The sequence below is a fragment of the Dromiciops gliroides genome, chromosome 2 (genome assembly GCF_019393635.1).
Source record: "Dromiciops gliroides isolate mDroGli1 chromosome 2, mDroGli1.pri, whole genome shotgun sequence".
In the NCBI taxonomy this organism is placed as follows: Eukaryota; Metazoa; Chordata; class Mammalia; order Microbiotheria; family Microbiotheriidae; genus Dromiciops; species Dromiciops gliroides.
Window position 1 is genome coordinate 490879338 of NC_057862.1, and position 22781 is coordinate 490902118.

The 22781-nt window shown below is 35.2% G+C and overlaps 1 protein-coding gene across 1 annotated transcript in view; it reads right to left on the minus strand.

Moving 5' to 3' along the window:
* TAF1B (TATA-box binding protein associated factor, RNA polymerase I subunit B) overlaps positions 1 to 22781 on the minus strand; it is an 87706-nt gene that overhangs the window by 35140 nt on the left and 29785 nt on the right. The window contains exons 7-8 of the mRNA XM_043988885.1: positions 18948 to 19104; positions 10771 to 10870 (exon numbers count right to left, since the gene is read on the minus strand). Of these exons, the coding sequence (XP_043844820.1) occupies positions 10771 to 10870; positions 18948 to 19104 (257 nt within the window). The remainder of the gene's footprint in view (positions 1 to 10770; positions 10871 to 18947; positions 19105 to 22781) is intronic.

The following is a 22781-nucleotide window of genomic DNA, read 5'->3' on the forward strand; positions in this document are numbered from 1 at the left end:
CCACTGAAGGCTCACCATATTGATCTAAGGGATACAATTTAGAAAATGAATCATAAAAGAAATATTATGTAGTCTCACATGTACATTTTCTTACCTAGACTAGTACTTTTAATACAATACATAAACCTATATATGGAGGAGGAATGCCCAGGAAGCAGCCAATGAACAATTTGGGATAATGGAAGTGACAAAACTATATAACTACTGTAAGAAATGTTATTCTGACAGTGGTATAAGAATGGATTAATAACTTACAATAAGGTTTGTGAAGGATTTCCTCATAAAGCTCTGTAAATATGTCGAATAAGCATTATCCCTTTTATAGATAAAGAAACCTGACATTCTGAGAAGTTAAGTGATTGTCTATTCTCACAGAACCTAGTAACTGAAGAGAGACTGAACCCAGATTGCCTAACTCCAAGTACCAGGCCATGCTGCTTCTTGAAAGAGGGGTGATCTGTAAAGGATTTATTGCAATAGTCCACGTCTTGGGGAACAATAAGTAATAATAGTTGGGGTTTTATTATCTAAACATTAGCCACACCCTATCTTACATTTTACAAATTTCTTTCTTTTAAACACAGGATACTTTCTTGGAACTTAATAAAATAAAGCATAAATTTTACTGAAATTTATTTTACAAAGGCTAGGCATGCATCTATTAACATCAGAAGTAACCAAAAAGTTATATATTAAAACAAGTCATAACTTAAAATACTTCCCCAAAAAAGTTCAAGTTAAACTTTCAGAGAACCTTTGAACCAATTCCATTCAGCCTGATCAAAACACTTATTTAGCACATAGTCCAGATTGAAGGTAAAAAGGGAAGGGGATAGGAGTGGATGAAATGGATAGTGTCATGAGAGCAAATGAACATGACCTGGAGAGACTTGAGGGAGACAATCGAGGACAGAAGGGCCTGACACGCTATGGTTCACATGGTTATGAAGAGTCTGACAAAACTTGAATGCACCTGTCTAGTAGAATGTTTAAGATACTATAGGGACTATAAAAACATACGATCTTCAAGAGAGTGCACAATCTAGCTGAGAAGGTATGATACGTACAAAAAATGGATCTATTCAAATGCAAATTAAAAACAACTCTGAGGTACCACCTTCATACCTATCAGATTGGCTAACATGAACAAAAAAGGAAAATAATAAATGTTGGAGAAGCTGTGGAAAAAATTGGAACACTAATGCATTGTTAGGTGGACTGTGAACTGATCCAAACCATTCTGGAGAGCAATTTGGAACTATGCCAAAGGGCTATAAAGCTGTGCATACCCTTTGACCCAGTAATACCACTACTAGGTCTATATCCCAAAGAGATCACAGAAGAAGGATAGGACCCACATATACAAAAAATATTTATAGCAGCTCTCTTTGTGGTGGCAAAGAATTGGAAATTGTGGGGATAGCACTCAATTTGGGGAATGGTGCTAAACAAGTTGTGGTATATGAATTACAATGGAATACTGTTGTGCTGTAAGAAACAATGATCAGGAGGATTTCAGAGAAACCTAGAAGGACTTACATGAACCGATGCTGAGTGAGATGAGGAGGACCAGTGGAGAAAAACATTGTACACAGTAACAGCAAACACTGTATGATCAACTGTGATAGATTTGGCTTTTCTCAGCACAGTGCAACGATCCAAACCAATTTCAAAGAATTCATGATAGAAAATAATTCTTCACAATCCAGAAAAAAGAACTGTGAATTCTGCATGTAGATTGAACCATAGTGTTATCCACTTTTTGGCTGGTTATTTTTTTTCTTTTTTGAGGTTTTCCTCTTGTGTTCTGCCTCTTCTTTGACAATATATGACTAATGCAGAAATATGTTAAATGTGATTGTACATATATAACCTATATCAGATTGACTTTCTGTCTTGGGGAGGGGGGAGGGAAGGAGAAAAATTTGGAACTAAAAATACTATGGGGCAGCTAGGTGGCGCAGTAGATAGAGCATAGGCCCTGGATTCAGGAGGACCTGAGTTCAAATCCGGCTCAGATCACTTAACACTTACTAGCTGTGTGGCCACTGGGCAAGTCACCTTAACCCCAATTGCCTCACCCAAAAAAAAAAAATACTATGAAAACAAATGCTTGAAAACTATATGTGTAACTGGAAAAATAAAATGCCTTTTTGATTTAAAAAATGGATCTATTCTTATTCTATATGCCAATAAGCTCCAAATTCTCCTAAATAATATACCATCTAAGTGTTTTTTCTGTATCTCTCTAGTCATCCTTTTTGGCTATTCTCCAGCTTCCTAAACCATGAGGCTAAGAAAAAAGGGAGGAGCCTTTCTCCATTAATCCACTACATCAGCCCCATTAATAGATAATGGGTCAATATCAACCTAGAGAAAACGATCTACAAAGCTATGCCCTTGGCTCTGAGCTAAGTCAACACTATTGATTAATGACTTGGATAAAAGCATAGCTGACAAACTTGAGAAGAATAGCTAACATAGTTACAGATTTGGAATCCAAACAAATCTCAACAAAGTGGAATGGCAGGCCAAAGTTAATAGTATGAAATTTAATATAAAGTCATTGGGTTAAAAAAAACCACACACAGCAGTACAAGATAGACAACAGGTGAAATGGAAAAAGACCAGTTTTTTAGCAGAATGTGCAAGCCCTCTTAGACATTTAAGGGTCTTAAAAACTGGAAAAGATTTTAGAGTTTAAGCCCATCACTCTTTTATTATAAATCAGAAATACTTAGTATACTTGCCTAAGGTACGCATTTGTAGTATGGAAGAGAGCTGTGTTTGAAGCTACAATCTTCCAGTTCTCTTTCTACTGTTTTTTATGAAGGTACAGAAATGATGAGTATATATGTCCAAAGGGCTATAAAAGATGATTCATACCCTTTGATCCAACAATACCACTGCTAGGTTTATATCTCAAAGATGTCCCACAAAAAGATAAAAAAATTTATTTGTACACAAAATATTTCAAGCAGGCTCATTTTGTAGTGGCTAAGAACTGGAAATCAAAAGAATACCCATTGACTGGGGAATGGCTAAACAAGCTGTGGTATATGATTGCGCTGGAATAGTATCGTGCTATAAGAAATAACAAGCAGGATGATTTCAGAAAGGCCTGGAAAGACTTGTATGAACTGATGTATAGTGAAGTAAGCAGAACCAGGAGAACATTGTGCATAGTGACAGCAATATTGTTTGATGAAGAACAGTGAATGACTTAACTATTCTCAGCAGCAATACAATGATCCAAGACAACCCAAAGTACTAATGATGAAGCATACTATCCACCTCCAAGGAAAGAATTGATACTGAATGAGAAGCATGCTATTTTTCACTTTTGTCCATTTTTTTCTTTTATTCAAATTTTCTTACACAAAATGAATAATATGGTAATACTTTACATAATTGCACATATATAACCTATATCTGATTGCTTACTGCCTCAGGGAGGGGGAAGAGGAGGGAAGGATAGAATCTGGAACTCAAAACTTTAAATAAAAATGTTTATTATAAAAAAAAGAATAAGAGCCCTTTCCCACATGATAAATGGTCAAGGATATTGAGAAGATTAAATTGATTCCTCTATTATTTTTATTGAAAAAAAATTGAGTTTATTACTAGTTGCTATACTCTTCCATATTCAGACCAACATCTGAAGTACTGAATGTAGTGTAGAGAAAAAATATATTTCTACAAAGATATTACAGCTGTGTTATAAACAATATTGAAAAGTGGAAGAAAAGTTTAAAGTTGGGGGTAGCCAAGGAGTAATAATTAATAACAAAAAAGATATGACCAATGGAAAAATGCGGAGATACAAAAAATTATTCAGAAGGATGGGGAAGGAAAAAGTCTAAATAAAATAATGGAAAGCGCCAAATAAAGCAAGTAAAGGATTATGTAAAATACATACATAAAACATATTTACTTATATGGAATATATAATTGATTGATCAACAAGGATTTATTAAGTGTCTACTATGTGGCCAAGCATTGTGCTAAGGGTTGGAAATACAACAAAAAATTCTGGATTAATTCAACTGACTCCAAGGAGCTTACACAGGGAAACAATATATAGAATACAGATATAGAATATGTGTGTTTGTATTATAAAAGAGGAGAAAGAGAAAACATGAGGTGGTTTTGGGAGCGAAGACACTAGCAACTTGGCTGGGGGGCAGCAAAGGAATGAAGAGAGATGAGGAAAGAAGTCATGCAGAAGGAGTCACATTGAGTTTTGAAGAAAACTAGGTATTTCCAAGAAATAGAAGTGAAGAAGGAAAGCATTCTAAGCATGATGGAGTCAGTATAAAGGCACTGAGAAGGGGAACAGTGTCATATTATAAACAGCAAGTAGACCAGTACAGAGTTATTGGAGAGAAATAAAGTAAGAAGGAATGGGAAAGGTAGGAAGGGCATATAAATACTTAAAAAAAAAAAAAAGTAATTGGGGCAGCTGGAGTGGGCGCAGTGGATAGAGCACTGGCCCTGGATTCAGGAGGACCTGAGTTTCAAACCAGCCTCAGACCCTTGCTTGAGCGGTGTGACCCTGGGCAAGTCACTTAACCCCAATTGCCTCACCAAAAAAATAATTTAAAAAAAGAGTAATTTATATTTGAGTAATAAAGAACCACTGGTGTTATGGGGGATGGGAATTGGAATCAGTTAGACCCTACCTTTTAGGCAAATTACTTTGAAGGTTATGTGGAAGATGGTTGGAATAGAAAGAAATTTGAGGCAGGAAGACCCAGTAGTGTGATATTGCAATAATCCAGGTGACAGGATATGAGGGCCTGAACTAGACTGTATGAAGTGAGGATAAGAGGATATTCAAGAGATGTTATGGACAATTAATAAGTTATATAATATTGAGAGTAAGAAGTTGAGGATGCCACCAAGATTTATGAATTTGGTAAAGGGAAAGATGATAGTGAGTGGGTAGGGAAGGGCTGGAGAGAGAGAGAGAGAAAATATTTGGAACTGAAAATAAAAGTGAATTAAAAAAATATATTGGTGTGTCTTTGATAGTAGAAAGTAGTATAATAGGGTCATACAGAAGAGAGGTAGTTGGAAAGCATGGAAAAATGAGTTGTGCTTTTAGACATGTAGAGTTTGAGACTTCCTTTAAGACAGTTCAATCAAAGGAGGTTACAGACATCTACTTATAAACTACAACTAATATCTGTATGCTTTTGTAGTTTTCATTGTAAAAATGATTAAAGACAAAGTAAAAGGAAAACATTACATTTAAAAATAGGCCAAGAAATCAAACAAACCAAACCACCTTTATATAGCCCTTCCCAATGTATCATTCATCCACTTTCCCACAGTCTAGAAATGTCTACATTGAACCAATTTCTTCTGAAAATCCTGTCATTTAGAATACTTTTTCTTCTTATCTAGTTTAAAATCGTGCTTTAAAACATTTTTTTCTACACAGTCCACTATTTCAACACCTGACCCTGCAAATCCTTTTGGGCAGAGTTTGCATGAAAGGAAAGAGGTTGTCTTAAACCAACATCAATTAAAGAACCTTGAAGGATAATTGTCTTTCCTGGAGTCTGGACACTTCCCACTTTATCCAATGTTGTATCTGTGGTATGGTAACCTGGGAATGAGGCCAGCACTGGCTACCAGACCTGTATGGCAACATTTTGTTCTTTCCCCAAAACATAATCCCAGATTATTTGTTTCTATATAATTTTTTTTCACCCTTAATCTCTAAATAGAATCCTCATTTGCTTTTTCTCCTCCCTGACCCCTCCCATGGTTAATTTAGAAAACCCACAACAAATGAGAAAACTTTAAGGGCAAGGAGTTAACTTTAAAAACAGGTTTCTTACTATATACTTCCCCATACATGTTCCTGGCTATACAAAGTGAAAAATGGTTAAATAAAGACCACACATTTCATTACTAAAGAGCATATTCATTAGTAATAATGATTTTTTTAAAAAATCAGACTGCAATTTTTAAAATAGTAATAATTAGTCACAAGAGACAGTTTAAAGCAAAAATTTTGCCAAGACTTCAAAATTTAAGAAAATCTAATGTTACATCTTTAATTTCCAGCTGTAATAATTATTGAAACTTTTTTGTGGTGATATGACAGCAAGGGAAAATAAAATGGCCCATTTAATTTGGTAATTTACAAGACCCAAGTCTTTGGAACAATATTTAAAACTAACTAAACATTAAAATGTCAGGGTGTGGAATGGTCAAAATTTAAAATATAAATGCTGAGAACACTGTATTTTAAGCTAAAACCTCAAGTTGTCTTTAGTGAGGATACAAACACTGTAAATTAATGTGTTTTATAAGTTGCATTAAAAACAAAAGCATTTCCTTTTAACACTGTCCATTGGAGGGCAGTACATATCATAACTAAAGGCTTAGGCTTAAGTTTATAGATTATTTAAACAATGAAAACGTCAGGACCGGTCATAAGGAGTTTTCAATATTTTTTATTACATGCCACATTCACAATCACTTAAAAATTCTGCAACACTGGGTCTACCACTATATGGAAGGGTAAACAATGATTACTTATTGAGAAAAATTACTGTTGTACTATGTACTTTGAGATTGGTTAAGTTGTTGCCATCAAATAACCTTAAGATCATTCTCCCAACTTTCTCAAATGGCTTCACCACCTGACTCAGGATCATTCTCTTTGACCTACTATCCTTTAAAGACCAATACAAATTTTACCTCCTCTCTGAAACCTTTCCTGATTGTCCTAACCAAAAAATGATTTTCCTCCTTAGATATTACAAAGCACTTTAATTTTAACTTTCTGCATAGTTTTCATGTAATACTGTGTATTATAGTTATGTTGGTGTCTTTCACCATTACTAGTCTAGACAACCAAGTGACACTGTGGATATAACATGGGGCCCTGAGTCAGGAAGATCAGAGTTTAAAAGCTACTCCTGACACTAACTGTGTGACTCTAGGCAACTCACTTAATCTCTATTTGCCTTAATTTCCTCTACTGTAAAATGAGGATAATAATAGCATCTACCTCCCAGAGTGGTTGTGAGGACCAAATGATATCATATTCACAGAGCAGCTGCCACAGAGTAGGCACTTGATAAATGTTTATTTCACTTCTTCCTTATTAAACTATAAGGTTCTGAGGGGAGGGGTCACCATCTGAATTCTGTATCTCCTCTGGCTCCCAGCACAATGCTGGGCATACAATAAGCACTTGATAAAAATTTTCAGGTTACTCTTGGTATGTATAGTATGTAATAAAGTAAACCAAATTCCCTAATATAGTAGGAAATTACAGATCTCTATCAGCACTAGAGACAGTGGCATACCCTCCAAAAATAAGAGGCAATTATTTATTTCATGTAAATGAAATCCTCCTACCTTTGGAGATATATTTATGGAGGTCTTCCCAACTCAGGTTCACCCTATTCTGGATAACATGGGGGCTTAATGACCTTTGGCATGTCACTTCTCTCTAGGTTTCAGTTTATCAGCAAAATTGAGGTTATACTAAACGATCTCTAAGATAACTTCCTAACAGTCTGATTCTAAGTATAAGAGAGTATTTTTCCTTGAAGAGTTTCGAATCCAGTTAGAGTAGAATATATTAAATAAGTAAAAATACAATTAAAGACTAATAGAATTCTCTTTTCTGGGAAAGTCCAAGTAAATAAATGTGAAACTCCAAAATGATGTCAATATCACTTACGTGGTAAATGTGTTTAAAAATCTGAGCTAAAATTCTAGTAAGGGTCTGATATAAGACATCAAACAGTGAAGATTTTTAAAAGAACTTCACTTCTCTCATTAGTCAGGACAAAGTCACTAAATAATGATCAAAAACTACAGTGATTCATTTCCATCAGCCCCTCCCAGAAATTGCACTATAATTAGGAAGAAGAAAAACACACCTAGTATTACCAAACCAAAGCTACTCTACTTTCTGTACTATAACTTAAATGCTGGACACACAGTGACTAGCTGTGAGCAAGTATTTAGTTACTAAACTTAAAAGACTAACATGTAATAGAGATACTTCAAGGACTCATGATTTCATCAATGTGAGTCCCTTCTCCATCATGAAGATCACAACCCCTTTATGACTTATTACATAGTCTTTGTGGATTATTGTGGCTAATAAAATTCCCTCTAGAGACCTAGGCAAGAATCTTAGCTGTGATACTTACTAGCTATGTAACCACAGGCAAATCACTTCACTTCTTTGAGCCTCCGTGTTTTCATCTGTCAAATGGGTCTTTACTCTAAATCCAGAGCTCTATCAACTATGTAATATTTCCCTTCATCACCATGGGAACCAGTTTCCAGCCTGATAGAACTTCCCAAAACTTGCATTCTAATAGCAAAAAGCTTTTAATAACTCAACGCCATGAAAAGGCACTGGAGCATGTTAAAGGAGACTGGAGATTTATGTTTTTTAAATACTTCTAATGAAGGCACAATAAATGCTAGGTTATCAGATAGTATTATGGCCTGTTAAATAATAAATAAATAACACAATATTGTACATTTTCTGCATTAAAATGGTCAGACAAATCTCAATAATTAGCAGAGGATTTTTAAAAGGACAAGTGATAAGATATTCACCTCTTGGAAAATGGTCAGAATGAAGAGCATTATTCAGGGCACATTTTCCCATCTTCTATATCCAGAGAATAAGAATTTGTAGCTAAAATATTTACACTTGGCCCCAAAGAGCCAAAATAGGACCAACTGGTGGAAATTATAGATCCTGAGTTTGAAAAGGAACTAAGAACTCATCTAGTTAAATCTGTACCTGATAACGAATTACTTCTACAACGTTACCATAAAGTGATCATCTAGTCTTTAGTGGTGATGGTAGAATGGAGGTGGATATAGACCTGTTAGGAAGCTTTCTGTGGTAATATGACAGCAAGGGAAAATAAAATGACCCATTTAATTTGTTAATTTACAAGACCCAAATCTTTGGAACAATACTTAAAACTAACTAAGCATTAAAATTTCAGGTTGTGGAATGGTCAAAATTTAAAATATAAATGCTGTATTTTAAGCTAAAACCTCAATTTCTATTTTTACCTTCTGCTTCTAGAATATCAGGGCAATTTTTCCTGACAATCTCTTAGAAGATGGTTTTCAGGTAGTCCAATAATTTTCAAATTATCTCTCCTGGATCTATTTTCCAGGTGAGCTGTTTTTCCAAGGAGAAATTTCACACTGCCTTCTATTTTTTCATTTATTTGGATTTGCTTTATTGTGTCTTGATTTCTCATAAAGTCATTAGCTTCCATTTACTCAATCCTAATTCTTAAGCAATTGTTTTCTTCAGAGAGTTTTTCCATCTGTTTTTTCAAGCTGTTGGCTTTTTTTTTCATGACTTTCCTGCATCACTCTCATTTCTCTTTCCATTTTTCCTCTACCTCTCTAACTTTATCTTCAAAGTCTTTTTTGAGCACTTCTATGGCCTGAGACCAATTCATATTTTTCTTAGAAACTTTGGATATAGAAGCTTTGACTTTGTTATCTTCTTCTGAGGGTATATTTTGATCTTCCTTGTCACCAAAGAAACTTTCTAGGGTCCACATTTTTTCTGTCTGTTCATTTTCCAAGGATATTTCTTGACTTTTAACTCCTTCTTAAAGTGGGGCACTGCCTCCAGGATGCACTGTCCCAAGCTTCAAGGGGTCCCAGGTGGCATGATTTAAGGAGAGGCAGGTTCTCCACTCTCTGGTCTGTAAATAGCCCCAGGCTTGCTTGCTCTTTAATCCAGAAATAAAATTCTGTTTCACTATGGGTGCTAGCTTCAGGTGTGCCTGTGCCCCTCCCCCACCTGGGCCCACAACTCAAGACTGCTTCCTGGTTCTGAGCACGGGCAAAATCACAGAGTTGCGCCTCAGTGCCAGCAGAGACCCCTGAAATCCCCCGCCGGCCAACCGCTTGACCTTCTCACCAGACCATGAGCTGAGTTCCAGAAGTAGCCGCCACTGCAGTCGATTCAGAGGCTCTGGAGGTCTCTTTCTCTGGTGCAGGCTGGGGCTGGATCTATGTCAGTGTGGCCCAGGTCTGGGCTCCATTCCCACCCCAATACAACAGACCTTTTCTGCCAACCTTCTAAGTCATCTTTGGCTAAAAAATGATCTCACCCCATCCTTTTGTGGGGTTTGCTGCTCCAGGAATTGTTTTATGGCATTCTTTGGGGGTTTTTGGTGTGATTGTGTGGGGAGCTCTGAGAGGTTATTGCCTTTCCTCTGCCAGCTTGGCTCTTCTCCCCCTCCCCCTAATCCAGCAATTTTATGGGAGGCTATGGATAAGAGCAGCTAGATGGTAAAGTAGATGGAATTCCAGGCTTGGTAGAAAGATTCATCTTCCTGAGTTCAAATCTGGCCTCAAACCCTAACTGTGTGACCCTGGGCAAGGCATTTAACCCCGTTTGCCTTAGTTCCTCATCAGTAAAATGAGCTGGAGAAGGAATGGCAAACCACTCCAGTATCTTTGCCAAGAAAACCATAAATGGGGTCAGGAGGAGTCAAAGGTGACTGAAATTCACTAAATAACAACAAAGAATGGATAAGAGTCAAACAATAGGCAGGCTTGTATGGCTATGATCTGCATCACTGGAAAGAAAACATATTATGACATTACAAATCCAGTGGAGTAAAATACCACAGCAAAAAGAAAAATGCTTCAAGCAAGGAATATAAAGTTATTCAACATAATTATTTACTGTTAGCTTAAACTACATTAGTGGCCAAAAAAAGATAAAATACTCACCTCAATGGAAAATATTTTTATGTCTCGTCCATATAACTTCATCTCCTCTGGAAAATTCTGGTAAGTGTTTACGTAGGGAATATGGCCATCTTCTACAAATCTGAATTTTAAAAACTAGGATGAATCATAAATGAAAGCTATGGATTTTTTGAAAATAATATTGTTTTCTGAAAATCTTTTATTTTGAAAAGTCAAGGTAAGAACTAATTGGATGCATTCTTCCTTTACCTACATGTAAAAATTTTTTACGGATAACCTATACCCACACATGACTAATGGAAAAGAATCAACTTTTAACCAACTATATGATTGTGAAGATACCTATTATCTGTAAAACTGTATTTCCTTCTCATGTCTTTTTTAAAGATCAAATGTAGTTTCTAAGAAGTATACATTTTATTGGAACACTAATGCATTGTTGGTGGAGCTGTGAACTGATCCAACCATTCTGGAGAGCAGTTTGAAATTAAGCCCAAAGGGCTATGAAACTGTGCATGCCCTTTGACCCAGCAATACCACTATTAGGTCTTTTTCCCAAAGAGATCATAAAAAAGGGAAAAGGACCCACATGTACAAAAATATTTATAGCTGCTCTTTTTGTGATGGCAAAGAATTGGAAATTGAGGAGTTGCCCATCAATTAGGGAATGGCTGAACAAGTTGTGGTATATAAATGTAATGGAATACTATTGTGCTGTAAGAAACGATGAGCAGGCAGATTTCAGAGAAACCTGGAAGGACTTGCATGAATGGATGATGAGTGAGATGAGCAGAACCAAGAAAACATTGTACACAGTATCATCAACATTATATATTGATCAACTGTGATAGACTTGATTCCTCTCAGCAATACAATGGTACAAAATAGTTCCAAAGGACTCATCATGGAAAACGCTCTCCAAATCCAGAAAAAAAAGAACTGTGGAATATGGATGCAGATTGAACCATACTATTTCTTTTGTTTTTGGTGCTGTTGTTTTTCTTTTTTTGAGGTTTTTCCTTTCTTGCTCTGATTCTTCTTTCACAGTAAGACTAACGCAGAAATATGTTTAATGTGATTGTACATATATAACCTGTATCAGATTATTTGCTGTCTTGGGGAGGGCAGGGGAGGGAGGGAGAAAAATCTGAAACTAGAAATCTTATAAAAACAAATGTTGAAAACTATCTTTACATGTAACTGGAAAATAATAAAATGCTTTTATAATTTTAAAAAGTATACATTTTAAACTCCAAAATTAAAAATTCTACTTATTTTTCCCAAATTATTCCTATATCACATCTCAAATTTATTGACCTATGCAGAATTGAGAAGTTTACAAGAATGAATCAGGAGTGAATAGGGTTTGAGAGATGTACATCCAATAAAAATAAAAATAACTGATAATATTTATGTAGTGCTTTAAGGTTTGCACTTAGAGGCAGCTAGTGGTATGGTGGAATAGAGCCCTGGGTCTAGTGTCAGGAAGATAAATTTACTAACTAGATGTGTGACCATGGACAAGTCACTTAATTTATTTGCCTTAATTTCCTCAATTGTAAAATGGGGACAATAGTAGTACCTTTGCTTCAGGGTTACTGTGAGGATCAAATGAAATAATATTTGTTTTAAAAACAACAACACAACAACAACAACAAAGCACTTAGTACAGTGCCTCGCACACAGAAGGTTCTATATGCACACTTATTCCCTCTTTCCCAATCCCCAAAAGCCATGACAGCTATCGGACTAATAGGAGACACAGCACACATTGGGGAACAGAGAAACACATTGTAAATAAACACAGATACATAGAGGTAGATACCCTAGAGAGGAAGCAGGTTCAAGGAATACCCTATTTGCTATCATGAGTCAGGCACTGTGGAGAGGAACAGACTCTATAAACTCAGTATGAGGACTCTACAAAAAGCAAAAGGACTTCCATGCTCTGTGTTACCTTTACCATATATATAGTCTATACATGTGCCTCACTATCACTCCATTTTAAGTATGAGATATTTTTCCCATCTGTATACTTAGGGGAGAAGATATCCCAACTATATGGAAAGGAATGAAATGTTTTATTTGAATAGAAGTGTCTTTGTCAAGAAAAGCTAATGAATTCTGACTGTTAATGCAAATCATAGGGCTCATGATCTACAATGTTCAGCACACAGACCCACAGGATTATCTCCTAGAACCCAAGGTAACAGCTATCTTCTGGGGACCGCACTAACAAGTATATATTGGGGAAATAGTTCCAAAGAATTATTACAATGAAAAAACAAGGAAATGGATTTGTGGTTGCTATTATCTTCTTGGTCATTTTTTGGTGAGGAAAGGATAATAATTCTATCTGTGATTTTCTGTTCTTTGAAATAGTCCCTGCTATGAACTGTCTTGAAAAGTATTTCCTCAATGCTTTCACAATTCTGACCCCTATTGCCCCCAACCCCGGGAAAATGTAAGGTTTTGGAGGCCTGGAACTATTTTCTATTTTGTCCTCGTCTCTAGTACCTAGCACAGTACCTTACACAGAACAATGGTTTAATACATTTTTGGACTGGTTGGATGTCTTCCAAAAATATTTTGTTTGGTCTACTTGCTTTTCCTGACTTAAGTAATATTAACATTTCCTCCTAGAGTATAAAAGGAATTGTTATTAAAGTCCAAATGCAATGATTCCACTATAAGAAGAAATCATCATAAAAAGGCCAGCAACTGTTTCATTTATGACTATTTGTTGTCTTCTTCAAGCTTCATCTATAAATGATACCAGGATAATCTAGTTTAGCTGGGTCTCATGACAAGCTTTCTACAGAATCGTTTTCTCCTCTACTGTTTTCTGGGGGTCTGAGTTGATTAGTTTGTAATGTTTAACCTCCTTCCCCATAATGTTAAGCAAATAAGTTTATGTTGTAAATAATGTTAATTCCAGATGACATATTTTTTCCCTTGGCAAGGATATCATAAGCATTTGCTGGCGAAAGTGGCTTAGCTGAAAGCCCAATAATTTTGGACTATTGTGGTCATTACTTTATATCATGTAAAATCCTCTAAGAAATAGTGCTTATAGAGAGAAAATTTTTATACTGACCTATTTTTCATTTTTTGGAGTCAACAGTTTATTTATGGTCTGGGAAAGAGCTATTATAATTATTTTCAGTATCTTTCTTGTGGCTTGATATTGATTTTTTACTTTTGCTCTAAACACTCAATTTTCCAATTGCACATAGATAGCTGATTCTGAAATAATACACCACACAGGGAATAATTAGCTGTCTCAGGGACTTATTAGAGTCCAGATAAGCAAACGTTAAATTGGGTAAGACATGTACACATACCTGTCTTTGTATATGTATTAATATGTCTCTGAGGGTATGTATACACAAAGTGTCAACTAATATAATGCAAACATATTTTATAAAAGCATATATATATATATATATATATATATATATATATACACATACACACTCATATAGGAAGCCATTTTCCTTGCCAAGACAAACCCCTCAATGATTACAATTGACTGTATCCCCACCCATTTTCTCCTGAAGACCGCACTATCATCCCCATACTCTCTAAGTTCAATCTCTACGATCTATCGGTTCTTTCCCTCTTGACTACAAACACACCCCTTATCCTTGAAATATATTCACTGACTCAAGCATCCCCACAAGCTATTGTTCTGTATCTCTCCTCCACTAAATTTCTTCAGCAAGTCACCTGTACTTGGTACCACCACTCCTTTCCCATTCACTCAGTTCTAAACTTTCTACAATTTGGCTTTTTTGCCTTCATCTCATCATTCAACTGAAACTGCTCTTTGCAACGTTACCAATGATCTCTTAAATGCTAAATTGGATGGCCTTTTCTCAGTTGTCATGTTTTGTTTTGTTTTTTAACTCTTTGAAGTCTCTGACAGTGTTAATCCTCACTTGGATATTCTCTCTTCCATCCATATAGAACAGAGATTCTCAAACTTTCTGATCTCTGCAACCTTTACTGAAACATTAAATTAACTATTATTGAGGACACACTTATGTGGATAATTTTTGTTACTATTTATCATATTAGAAATTTAAATATCTTAGTATTATTATGAAAAAAAGCTGAATTTATGGATGCTGTGAAAAGTTCTCAGGGACCCTCAGGAGTTTCTAGACCACACTTTGAGAACCACTGATCTAGAGAATATATAAAATATTTGGGAATATATGAACCAAGACAAACCCAGGAACTATATGAATAAAACTATAAAATATTCTTTATAGAAATAAAGACAGACCTAAGTAACTGGAGAAATATTAACTGCCTATGGGTAGTTTATGCTAATATAATAAAAATTAAAATACTACCCAAATTAACTTATTCAGTGCTGTTCCAAACTATCAAATAATTCTTTTACAGATCTAGAAAATATAAGAATGAAATTCAACTGGAAAAAAAAAGTCAAGAATCTCAAGGGAAATAATTTTTTAAATTGAGAAAGAAGGAACCTACAAATTACAGATATAGAACTATACCACAAAGTATATATATAAAACATATAGTATAAAAAGTAATGCTCCATTATTTGGGACTGGTTTAAAATAGAGAGATCTACCAGTAGAACAGATAAAGTTAATAACATACAAAAGTACAGTAGTATAATGTTCAATAAATCCAAAGACCCCAGTTACTGACCAAAAATGCTAGGAAACATTAATAGCAGTCCAAGAGAAATTAGGTATAAACCAACATCTCACATCATATACCAAGATAAACTCCAAATGGACACATGACATAGATATGAAAGGTCATACTACATAGAGCAAGGAAGAAATTACTTGTTAGATGTATGGATAGGGAAAGAGTTCATGCCCCAACAAGAGATAAAGAGCATTACAGAAGGTAAATGGATAACTTAGATTATATCAAATTAAGAAGGTTTTGCACAAATAAAACCAGTGTAGCTATAAAGTTAGAATAAAATTAAGCATCTTAGAAAAAAATCATTACAGCAAATTTCTCTGGTAAAGGTCTAAATAACCAAATTATATAAGGAACTGATCCATAAAAATGAGAGCCATTCCTTGATTGATAAATGGCCAAATAACATAGTCAGAAGGAAGAAATCCAAGCTATCAATAATCACATGAAAATATGTTCCAGATCAATAATAATTAGAGAAATAAAATTTAAAGCAACTCAGAGGTTCTACTTCACCCCCCACCATCAGAATGGCAAAGACAACAAAAGAAGAGAAGTTACAGGAAAACAACGATATTAATGCACAATTGTTAGAGAACGTATTGTGAACTGGTCCTGCTAGTGTATAAAGGCAATTTGGAACTAGGCACAAAAAGTCATTAAACTATGCATAATTGGAGGTAGCTAGGTGGTGCAGTGGATAGAGCGATGGCCCTGGAGTTAGGAATCAAATAAGTTCAAATCCAGCCTCAGACACTTGACACTTACTAGCTGTGTAACCCCAGGCAAGTCACTTAACCCTCACTGCCCACAGAAATAAGCAAAACAAAACAAACAAACAAAAAATCTGTGTATAATCTTTTACCCCTATTACAACTAAGGATATCTCCAAAGAGGCAGAAGGCAATACAGAGGTACATAGTGGGTATGAGTGACATATAAGCACTGAGGTACTTCAAAGAAGAACAGGAGTAAAGGATATCTTTGAGAAGATGTAAAATAGGAAGAGATAAAAAGGTAGGAAAAGAATAACTGTTTAAAGTTATCAGTCAATAAAGAAATATTAAAATAAATATGAAATAATGCAAAGCTGCTATCAAAATGAGGCAAGATCAATACAATTATATGCAACTCTTCCTCTAAAACTGCTCAGGATTCCATGCTTGGTGTCTAGACTGGTCCTTATCTTTTGACTATGTCAAAAGTGAGTGCTTTAGCATGATTGCTGGGTTAAGTAAGAGAGCCATGGGAGACTTCTTTGAGGCAAAAATGCATTTCTGGGGCTAGCTCACTAATTTTTGCTGTGTCTTTGTAGATTTATATGCCTCTTTTCTGTGTGTGTCCCTGTAGAGAATATCATCCAGTGGACTATACCATAAGTTTTCAGAGGAAGTACCAGGCAGTAATATCGCTGTTACAACAATGAAGAGCTGGGTCCTGGACCCACCTTCTGAGCCTTTTCCTTTTCTATCAGGCATGTCTGTGCTCAAGGCTGTAGCAATCTAACAAATGTTTTAAAAAGGAGAACTAGAAGAATAATGTTAATGGTGAGTATGACTACATAAAAAGAAGAATATATTTAGTGTCTGAAGATATTGGGGAGAAAAACTGAATAATTTGAGAGCATTTCTTTTTTTTTTTTGTAGGGCAATGAGGGTTAAGTGACTTGCCCAGGGTCACAAAACTGAATAATTTGAATGGCAAAACTTTTTAAATTGAATTTTAAACACTTTTACTAGGTCTTGCTGAAGTTTCAAGTCCATATTAAACTATTAACTATGTTTCTGGAAACTTTAAAAAAATAAATGCATGTAATATCCAATTCAGTAAGAAATTTTATGAGGAGAAGACTTTAGTTAGTATACAGTTCGCATTACAGACACAATAGCTCTTTTCAGGATAGGTGGTAATCAGACCCTTGGTATTCAGAGGATTTCCACATGGAAATGGGATTATATTTGCTTTACTTCATCCTAGGAAGCAGAATTAGGAGTAAGGATAGGTGTTTCAGAGAGGCAGACTTATGTTTAATGTAAGGAAAAACTTTGTAACTATTATAGCTATCCTAATATTAAATGGGCTGCCTAAGGAGATAATTGGTTCTATCTTACTTGATGCCTTCAAATGAAGGCTGGAGGAATGCTTGGTTGACGATGATGTAAGGGGAGGTTCCATCACATACAAGTTAAAGTAGATGGCCCTCTGAAGTTTCTTCTGACTCGAGTCTGTGATTCTGATCTTTAGGACAGATTTCACAGGTTTCCATTAAATTAAATCAGATAGTAAGGATACATATATTTTTTAAATCAACCAACGCACAGAATGTTTCCAACAAGCAGAATCCACTAGAATTTTAAAGAGAGGATTCCAACTCTGACTTTCCCTGTCATCTTGGCTCAAGATTGACACAGGGGTAGAAAAAATGAAAACTATCCAGAACAGGGAATAGCACTCTGCACTTGGATTAAAGATCTGAGGGGACAGCTAGGTGGCGCAGTGGATAAAGCACCAGCCCTGGATTCAGGAGGACCTGAGTTCAAATCCGGCCTCGGGCACTTGACACTTACTAGCTGTGTGACCCTGGGCAAGTCACTTAACCCCCACTGCCCTGCAAAAAACAAAACAAAAAAACAACCTCCCCCCCCCAAAAAAAGAAGATCTGAGCGCTAATCTGAACCTAGACATTTACTGTACTAGCTGTAGGACACTGGGCAAGATACTTAACCTCCCTGCTCTATTTGTTCTCTCATCTGTAAAATAGGGACAATGATAGCAATGACCTCACAGGCTTGTGAGGAGAATATATGTAAAATACATCATAAACCTTAAAGGGCTACATTAGTGTAATTATTACTGTGGTTGTTATTGTTACTATTATGTTGAAATAGGTCTCAGTTCTCAAAAAAAGTCCTGATTTTCTTAAGGTGGTTACATGTTATACTGGTGTGTCTAATACTTAAAGAGTCATTCCTGTACATAATTCTGCAATCTGATCGTCAAATATAAAACCTGCCTGTTTTCTGAAAAATATAAAAGTTGACTATACATTCTTTTCTCAATATTCTTATTTTCACTTGCATCCCTGATACATATGACAACTTATTTATACTTTTTTTTGTTACTAATAATCACACAGACAATCTGAAGGCCATCTGCTCATCTTTTCTCTTATAAATTAAAATACTTACTAATAATACTTAGGTGCATAAGTGGCACTTGTAATCTTCAAAGTACTTGAAATGTATTAGCTAATTAATCTTTCTAACACACCTATGAGGTAACATTATTTCTACTATGCAAACAAAGAAACTAAGGAAAGGTTAGTTACTACTTTAGGAGTTAAGCTCCAGATTTAGAACTCAAGCCTCACTATCTCTTTGTCATTTGTTCATACAAAGTGTTTACTGTAAAATGGAAATGTGCAATAACTACCCCTCCCCCAGTTAGTGCTATTACTCACAATACTAAAAATTTGTCTCTTCTTCTTTGAATATTCATCTTACCTCAAGAGATCTGAAAGAGTAATTGTTGCCCTCTGCCAAAGTAATGACATATAGCAGAATGCAAGTGTCATTGGCACAGTCATCTTCAAAATCCCTTTTTTCTTCTGCCTTGAATATTCACCTCCATCAACTGATCCAGAACATACAGAGGTAGTTTCTTTGGAGAGGGAAAGAATAGAAATTTTTTTTAAAACCCAAGTTACTATGTTACACAACAAAAGAAGAAATACATTAGCAGTGTTTCCCCTCAGAACTTCACATTAGGGTCTTAAATGAAAAAGCATTTCATTTGCCAAGACAATATTTTAGAATTCATCATTAAAAATAACAGTTATGGATGAACAATCTAACATTTGTTTAAAAAGCAACTATGTCTCTAGGATGCATAAGTAAAAAATTCAAAAATATTACACCATAATTTTTTTTAAAGAACAGAAGGGATTACTTTTCATATCTATAGCTAAGAGAAAGATTCTTAACCAAGGATAAAAGATCATTAAAATTACTGTGATTGCATGAAACTGAAAAGTTCTGATACCCAAGATAGATATGTATTTGACACAAAAATATAAGACTAAGAGCCATTCCCCAATACATAACTATTCAAAAAATAGCAACAAGAAAAGGGTTTTGGTTCTATAAAAATTCTTTTATTCTGAACTTAACACCAAATGAAATGAGTGATTCTACAAAGTAGAACAAAAGAGGACTGTAGACAAAATGACAAATCTCTATTACATAGAACCCCTTTTTTCCTTTTAAGTATATAATAAATTCAACATGTAATATTCAAGGCTGTCCTGATTGGCTGTGTTTCCTTCTGGACTTACTTCTATTGTCTTGGGTGCATTTTTGTTTAAAAAAACCCTTCAATAATTGTTTTGGGAGGTAAGCTTACTGCTAGTCCCCTTCTCCCTTCCAACTTCCTCCCCAAAATGGGAAAAGAAAACGAAAAACAAAACTCTTTAACAAATATACATAGTCAAGCAAAACATATTCTCCCATTGGCCACATATGAAATTGTCTTAATCTGCACTTATGGTACATTAACCCCTCATTAGGAAGTAGGTATAATGCTTCTTCAACAATTCTCTTAAATTATGGTTGGTCACTGCACTGATCTGTGTTCTTAGGTCTTCCAAAATTGTTTTTCTTTACATGTTGTTATTGTAGTAACTAGGTGGTGTGGTGGACAGACCTAGAGCCTGGAAAACCTGGGTTTGAATCCTGCTCCAGACACAACCTGGCATCAACCTACTTTTCCAACCTTATTATATATTACTTACCTTTCCCATACTCACTGGTTGAACCAAACTGGCTTTTTTGCTGTTCACAGTTTTCCACCTCTGTCCCTTTGTACTACTTGTCCTCCATTCCCACAATGCACTTCCCCCTCATTGTTCGCTTTTAGAATACTTTCATTTGATACTCAATTTAAGCACTACCTTCTCCATGAAGTCTTTCCTAACACTGCTCCTCCCCCCAATAGTGTCCAACTCATAGCCATTACTTTGTATTAATTTTGTATATACTTACATATGTTCATGTTGTCTCCTGATAGAATGTAAACTTCTTAAAGGCAGACACTATTTAATTTTTTTCTTTAAATTCCCAGAGGGTGCTTAATAAATGCTTGCTGATTAGCTGGTAGCTCTTTTAAGTGTTATCATTTACACCTAGTCTTTTTGGGGTTTTTTCCTATTCTCAGTCACTTTATAAAGTATTCCATGTTTTTCTCTGAATTCCTCTTATTTATTCTAATGCTGCAGTAATATACTATTACATCCACAACCACAATTCCACAATTTGTTCAACTCTCCTTAATAGAAGGGACACTATTTTATTCCCTTTTTTTCTTTAGGAAAAGAATACTACTATAAATAAATATAAATAACTATAAATATTTTGTTACAGATAAGACATGTCTGTCACTGACCTTGAAGAATATATCCCCAACTACTACTTCTCCACCTCCCCCCACCCCTGTCCCTGACAAATTACCTAGTATTGTGTACATACTTATGTACATGTCTCTTCTGATAGAACGTAAACTCTTATGACTAAGAACATCTCATTTTTATCTTTGTATATCCTGTTTCTAGCACACTGTCTACAAAATGGACACAATACATACTTTTTTGGCTGGCTGACTAATTAGTTGGACTGTTAGGTCAAAGAGTATGAAGAGTTCAGTGACTCATGTAATTCCAAACTGACTACCAGAATCATTGGACAAGTCACAGCTCCATCTTCACTGTATTATTATTCCTATCGTACCCCCGATGTTTACTGCTTCTTTTTCTTTGCCCTTTTTTTTTTGCCCATTTGATGAGTATGAGGCAAAACTTGAGAATTGTTTTAATTTACATTTCTTTTATTAGTGATTTGGATGAAGCTGTTAAATAATTTGATTTTTTTCCGCTTTTAAACCCTGTTAGTTCCTATGGTGCCCATCATTTGAGGAATCAGTAAACAAATCATAGTATATGAATGTAATAGAATATTACTGTGCCATTAAATGAAAGGGATGGATTCAGAGAAATGTAGGAAGATTTGTATGAACTGATGCAGAATCAAGTGAACTGAACTCAGAGAACAATTTATATAGTGCTTTATATGTTATATAATTTTGGTCCTCATAATCATTCTGTGAGGTAGATGCTATTATTATCCTCATTTTACAGACCAGGAAATGGAGGATGAGAAGTTAAGTAACTTTTCCAAGTTCACATAAATCCACTAATTGCCATCATCTTTGTAACTCATTTTCCACACTAACTGAATCAACTTTGAAATGCATTCCTCCTCAGTCCCCCCCTGGCCCTAGGACCCCTATCTCCCTCTGATTGGAGAGAGTGGAGGGTATAGCGTCAGAGAGGCCCCTCCCAATTTGTTCCATTTTAAGGAGCAGCCTAGTGCAGCCACCTCATCATCTCCTACCCTAATGCAGGTCTTCATCATGCCTCCAAGCTTCCTGTACCTTACTAGCTTTTCAGCTTCTTTTTTATATATAGTTTTATATATTAAATATACACAAAAATATATTTAAACATATGGTTATTTATATATTTATATATATTATTTATATATATATATATGTTAATATATTAATATGTTTTATATATTAGATTGTGATTTCCTTGAGCACAACTGTCTGTTTTACTTTCTTGATATCCCCAGTGCTTAACACCTTGCAGGCATAATAATAAATGTTCATGTACCGACTAAATGCAATTAATAAATTTGTTTTGAATTATAAGCTTGTATAAAAGCTTCAAAATGCAGAGGTACCAAGTTATTACTATCCTATTAAGAAGTCTCACTGAGATTAGCATGACAATGGAGAGAGAGAGATAGATTATAACCCAAGAACAATAGTGTTGGTCACAACATAAATAAATACAAATTCCAGATTATCTTTAATTTTGTTTATACATATTATTAATATGTATTATATATTTATATAGCCATTTTACAACTATGTAGAAAAGACCTAAGTGCATATGAAAGGGTACTTAGTAAATACTGTTTACAGGCCATTCAAGGGTGAAGAAAGCCACAAAAAATGGAATTGCATAAGAGGATTTCACACCTGTCCCCCCACCCCCTCCAGTTCCTCTTCCTCCTCTACAAAACCCTTAAACACGGGTGTTGGCCAGGGTTCTGTCCTCTTCTTTCTAGGTGATCTCATAGCCCCAATTATTATCACAATGTGGATGGCATGCAAATTTATTCCTTCACTATCAAGCTCTCTCCAGAGCTTCAGTCCTATGTTTCCAACTGCTGCTGAAAATCTCCACAGTATTGAGCATATCAAAACTCTACAATAGAAAT